The sequence below is a fragment of the Bidens hawaiensis genome, unplaced genomic scaffold, assembly GCF_021521415.1.
Source record: "Bidens hawaiensis isolate Kalapana, Puna unplaced genomic scaffold, B.hawaiensis_p1.1 tig00010251_1, whole genome shotgun sequence".
Lineage (NCBI taxonomy): Eukaryota > Viridiplantae > Streptophyta > Magnoliopsida > Asterales > Asteraceae > Bidens > Bidens hawaiensis.
Window position 1 is genome coordinate 179,901 of NW_027491776.1, and position 6,124 is coordinate 186,024.

Here is a 6,124-nt window from a genome sequence, read left to right on the forward strand (position 1 = left end):
CCGTCGCCGTCGCCACCGCCACCATGACGACCGTCGTGCCTACATCGGAGGAGGATCCGGTCCTCTACGTCGTTAGTTTCACCGCCGAGTTGTCCTGGGCTGAAGCCGGTCCTGAGGTAACCCTAGCTTCTATACGTACCAGTTTAACCTAATTTTAGCAGTTATTAATCAAATTGAGTTGTATTCACATCGATTTGTTATTCTCTGTTGCCGATATGTTAATTTGAATCTAATTTAACAACTGTGAATCAAATTGAGTTATAATTACATTGATTTCTTATTAACTGTTGCCGATATGCTAGTTGAATCTAATTTAGCAACTGTGAATCAAATTGAGTTATAATCACATCGATTTGTTGTTTGTTGTTGCCGATATGTTCATGTTTTCAAGTTTATGGACAGTATATTAGGTTAATTTGTGAATCACGTACCGGAATAATCTAATTTTAGCAACTGTGACTCATATTGAGTTGTATTTACATCGATTTGTTACTTGCTGTTGCCGATATGTTCGTTTTTTGAAGTTTATGGACGGTGTTTTAGGTTTAATTTGTGAATTGAACTGAGTTGTATTTGTTGTCGCTTATATGCTCGTTTATTGAAGTTTATGGTGAGAATTTAGGTTAATTTGTATTGTATTTTATACGTGTACTGGAATAAGCTAATTTTAGCATTTGTTAATCGAATTGATTTGAATTCACATTGATTTCTTATTTGCTGTTGCCGATATGTTCATGTTTTGAAGTTTATGGTCAGTATTTTAGCAATTGTGAAGTAAATTGAGTTGTATTCGGCTATTCGCATCTATTTGTTATTTGCTGTTGAAGTTTATGAATTATGGTGAGAATTTAGGTTAATGCTTGAATTAGTATCTCAAACACGTACCGAAGCAACCTAATTTTAGCAGTTATTAATCAAATTGAGTTGTATTCAGTATTCACATCGATTTGTTATTAACTGTTGCCGACATGCTAATTTGAATCGGTATTGAATTTGTATAATAACCTAGTTTTAGCAGTTGTGAATCAAATTGAGTTGTATTCACATTGATTTGTTATTTGATGTTGCCGATATGTTCGTTTTTGAAGTTTATGGTGACTATTTTAGGTTAATTTGTGAATTAATACCTAAAAGACGTGCCAAAATAACCTAATTTTAGCAACTGTGGATCAAATTTAGTTGAATTCACATTGATTTGTTGTTTACTGTTGCCGATATGTTCATTTTTTGGAGTTATGGCATTAATTTGTGAAATTTGGTTCAGGTAGCTGAACAACAAGTGACTAGTTTATGCTTGGAGGCTCAGGAATGCATGGTTGCTGGCAGGTGGTTGGATTTGGCTTCACTGATGATTACTTCTGCTGATTTGGTGTTTTCGAAAGCAGCGGATAAAGGTTAATTTCAACCATGTTTTGTTTGTTTTTAATTTTATGTGGTTGAACCTTTGTGACTTGATATCCTTGAGTTTATTGATTTTTTTTGAATTTGCATCAAAGAATGCTAGAAAACAATGACACTTTTTATGCAACAAGCTATCATTTTATCATCTAGATGGTGTGACACCTTGATTTAATGTTTAGGGTCTTAATTTAAGTAATTAGATTTATTTTTGCAAAGGGAAATACGGCATCTAAAAGGCCAGACATATTTGTTTTACTATGCCTATGATGCTTGGATAAAATCTGAATTTCTTTTTAGTTGTTTTATTTCGATTTGTATCCTGCTGCAAATCGCATACCAGACTAGCAGTGCACACTTGCACTTAAGATGAAAGCCGAACGAAGAGAACATAGTAAATAGACTGTGTTAAGAAGCTTTACAGATTGTATAATACATCAGCTGAATTAGGTTTTCTGGCATTTCTTTTTTTTAATAATTAATTTAAAATGAGAATGCATGAATATTGTGGTAATTCAAGATACACTATAGTAGCTATTCAAGTGTAACTCATATGACAATATCTAAGGTTTCCGTGGTTCTTTTATCACACATTGTGTATCCTTTTTGGTTTAGATTTTCTGGTGTGCCGCATGCGTGTTGGTTGCTCATGTTTTCCACCTTCCTAGTGCTTAATACATTCATTGTGAGACATGTCAGTTGGGGCTATTGTCACCCCTGTGCTATTATATGCATCTCCTTGTTGGCAAGTTATTAAGGATAACATAATTGCTGATTTTTTTGCAAAGATATACATTGTTGATTTTCTCATGTTTAATAACATACTTCTGCTAGAGATTGATTTACTTTCATGTTCTCACTTTTCTCATGCTTATATACTGTAAATGTATATTAGATTATCAGTATTAGGGTTTAATTATGCTTAGTCTACAGGCCCAAGCAAGGCTTCTCTAGTGTCTGTTTTTTATATATTGAGGGTTCACCCTTCACTGTAATAACTAATAACACAAGATTCGGTTAAAAATGTAGACCATTACTTTTACATTCACTAACAAGATATTAATCTGGTATTTGTATGTCTTATTTTAGATCTTGAAGCCATCTTCACTATTATCTGCAATCTTGTGAAGAAACCTGATAGCCTTGATGAGTTGTTAGAGATGGCAAAGCTTTTATCTACAAAAATTGCACAGCAACCAAATGATAAGCCTGCACTGCGCCTAAAGATGTATGCTTTGGTCTTTGATCATTGTCATCATTATTATCATTAGTATTATTATTATTATTATTATTATTATTATTATCAACAACATCTGAAAACAATTCATTATGTCTATTTTAATCTTTTCAGCCTGTTTAATTTGTACAACCTGTTGGAGCATCCTTACAGTCGGTTCATTGTTTACATGAACGCTCTTAAGCTGGCAAAGGATGGAAAAGTTATTGAACACATTATTCCATCTTTTAAAATGATAGAAAATTTGTTAAAAGAATGGGATCTCAGAGTGCAGAATCAAAGAGATGTTTTTCTGGCCATTTCTAACATATTGAAGGAACACAAAAGGTATCATCAGTTTTTTTCCACTTTTTTTTTTGTTTTTTTGTTTTATTAACATTCCAATTCATTTGCTGTCTTGATGTGATTTCAGCTCCCCAAAGGAAACCCTCAAGTTTTTAACGAAGTATTTGGCAGCGTTTTCGGGTGAGGATTCACATGTTTTGGAGGAGGCTAAGGAAGAAGCTGCTTATACTATTATTGAGTTTGTTAAGGCGGCTGATATATTTCAGGTATCATGTTTGTTTACTTGTTTTTCTTTAATAGTTAAATCAGTTTCTAGAGTTGATTATTTTTGTTTAAACATGGCAGCTGGATTTGCTTGAGATGCCGGCTGTCGCACAGTTGGAGAATGACAGCAAGCATGCTTTAGTATATCAGCTTCTGAAGATCTTTCAGACTCAGAGGCTAGATGCCTACTTGGATTTCTACAACACAAATTCTGCATTACTGAAAAGCTATGGTAATTACCATCATCACATTTGAATTTAATAGATGCGTCAATTTCGACTCGTTTGCTTATTAATAGGTCGATATGAGTCAAACATGTTGAAAGTCATCACTAGTAATTTTTTAAATTTAAAGCATAGGTTATCCTAAACCGTTTTTATTTAAAGGTTTAGATTCTTTATGAATTGAACTTTAAGTTGTTTCTTGATAATCATAATTAATAATGTTTTATGTATTCAAAATGGACATTTAGGTTTTTCACGGGTCAACCCATACCGCTTGGTTTGTTTTGACTTGTAGTTAAATGACCCTTTTCAACTGAAACCCGTTTTGACATGTCAACCCAACTTGCACGTCTTGCCGCTTATGGAGTTTTGGATATGTTCGTGTTTGTTTGTTAACTTTAACCTAACAAACGATCTTACATGAACAATTAAACGAATGGGGTGCATGTTTGTGTTCGTTAAGATAATGAGCATGTTAGTGTACGTCTACATTTGTTAACATTATAAACGAATGGTTTACGAACGAACATAACTGAACATAGATGAACAGACATAACTGAGCTAAAACCGGTATGAACAATGTGTTGGGCTTAAAAAGTAATTAAAACCAGACTACAAATTGTAATGGGAATTTTGAATGAGTATATTACTGAACGAACGAACATAAATGAATGTAAATGAACAAACATAAATAAACGATTGAGACACATGTTAATGTTTGTTCATTTAACTAAACCAACTTCCTGTTAATGGTTATATGTGGTGCAGGTCTCGTGCATGAGGAATGCATAGCAAAAATGAGGCTGATGTCGATTGTTGATCTTGCCTCTAATGATTCTGGTCAAATCCCGTATTCTCTGATCAAGGACACGCTGAAAGTAAACATCGTTTGATCTTCCTCTTCCACACGTACACACACGCACACACATTTTTTGTTAAAACATATCATGATTGGATAACTTGCAGATAGATGATGATGAAGTGGAACCCTGGGTGGTAAAAGCAATTTCTGCTAAACTGGTCGATTGCAGAATGGACCAAATGAATCAAGTCATCAGAGTGAGGTATGTATAAACCTCTTATAGTTTCTATATCTTTTATTCATTACAATATAGGAAACTTAAAGTTACGTGTTTTGTGCAGTCGCTTCACTGAGCGTGTTTTCGGTCCTCGTGAATGGCAAGCTCTGCGCGAGAAACTGGCAACATGGAGGGTAAATATATATCAGTTTCTGTCACATCACATGATACTCATAATAAGCATTTTTTTTATAAAATATATTTTAAAACTTTTGTATTTTTAGGGTAACATAGCAAATGTAATAACCACCATTCAAGCAAACAAGGTCACCGAAGAAGGAACTCAGGCACTGCAAGGTTTGGCGATCCGTTAGATTTTGGCTCGTGTTAGCAACCAACTACGATCGTTAATCAGGGATTGTGATATCGAGGAACGGAGGTGCACGCATACAAGTACTACTGTTATTGCTTTAATTCGAAGTGTTAATTCACACATTTTGAAAGTTTTGTATCCCGCAGATGTTTTATTAGGCTGTAGCTTTTACTTCTCTATTTGAATTTGTACTACATTATGAGGAATTTAGCTCTCAAGCAAACTGTTATTTTTACATGCTGAGACATCCAACGAACTTGGGTTAGCCAAGGTGAGCCTTGTGGACCCGCGTTGGTTCTTAGAGAATCATTGTGGTTGTCAGAAGGCTCGTGTGTGTGCGGCATATTGCGTAGATTCTGTTTGAATAAACATTTTGATCATAACCTGCTTGAAATTAGGAACAAAAAAACGAAATGTATATTCTTTAAGATCAAGCTTCCAACCCGTTTCACCACATGTTTACTATCAGCCCACAGATTATATACAACAAATATACGACGCCAACCCATAACTAAATATGTATGTAGCGAGATTAACCGCTAGATATGTAACACCAAAGAGTAGATCAATGCGCTTATGTGCAACTTGGTATAACCAAAACTCATATATCAGTGAGTTAATCCATTGAATCTTAGCAGCAGCTTGAGCAATATATGACAACAATACTAGACAGGACAACATTGTGCTGCTTCTTGAAACACTGACTTGTAAGGTTTAGGTTTAGAATAACACAATAAACGATCGTTAAACAACATTCATCTAGACAACATAAACGTAAAGTCTGCCAATAGGTTTCTAAAGAAACATAAGAACCTTACTAACAACATAGGCAATTTTGGGTCACGTCATTACCACGCAATGCCATTCTCCAACAACGCTAAAGTAGAGAAAATGATCATCCATAGGAACCAAAGAATATTGAAACAACAATGCGGTTGGACCACACCTCTGGAGTCTGGACCCTTCCACAACTTAGCTAGATTTTTTCTTATAAAAATTGTATTAAAGGATTTTGTATCAACCTTTATTATAACTAAAATTCTATACAAATATATTTTAAAATTTTTAATTTCCATGAAAAAAAAAACTTAACGTTTACTTTTAGTATAAAGGTGGAGAGAGAAAAGAAACATGCGTCTTGAAATGATTTGTTTTATGTTTAATTTGCAAATTTTTGAAAATACAAGAGAGAGACTATGTAAAATCACTTTCATAGTTGAAATATTATAATTTCCTGAATAAAATGTGGATCGATGTTGAGATGTTTGGTACCTTTTCTAAAGACGAGATTACCGGCTAGACTAAGTTGTCACACCATTGAGTA

The 6,124-nt window shown here is 34.1% G+C and overlaps 1 protein-coding gene across 1 annotated transcript; it reads left to right on the top strand.

Moving 5' to 3' along the window:
* LOC143534580 (uncharacterized) lies at window positions 1-4,816 on the top strand. Its single transcript, XM_077029038.1, has 10 exons — window positions 1-116; window positions 1,265-1,394; window positions 2,488-2,626; window positions 2,750-2,962; window positions 3,048-3,186; window positions 3,266-3,416; window positions 4,177-4,286; window positions 4,375-4,472; window positions 4,552-4,621; window positions 4,712-4,816. The coding sequence occupies exons 1-10, from the start codon at window positions 24-26 to the stop codon at window positions 4,799-4,801; spliced, it is 1,233 nt and encodes a 410-aa protein (XP_076885153.1). The 5' UTR covers window positions 1-23; the 3' UTR covers window positions 4,802-4,816.
* Window positions 4,817-6,124: the final 1,308 nt, after the last annotated feature.

What these genes read in the sequence shown, in the direction of transcription:
- LOC143534580 (XM_077029038.1), top strand. Translation starts at nt 24, where the DNA reads ATGACGACCGTCGTGCCTACATCGGAGGAGGATCCGGTCCTCTACGTC. An exon ending in TTCGAAAGCAGCGGATAAAG is followed by an intron (nt 1,395 to 2,487) that starts GTTAATTTCAAC and finishes GTCTTATTTTAG; the next exon opens with ATCTTGAAGCCATCTTCACT. An exon ending in AGAAACTGGCAACATGGAGG is followed by an intron (nt 4,622 to 4,711) that starts GTAAATATATAT and finishes TTGTATTTTTAG; the next exon opens with GGTAACATAGCAAATGTAAT.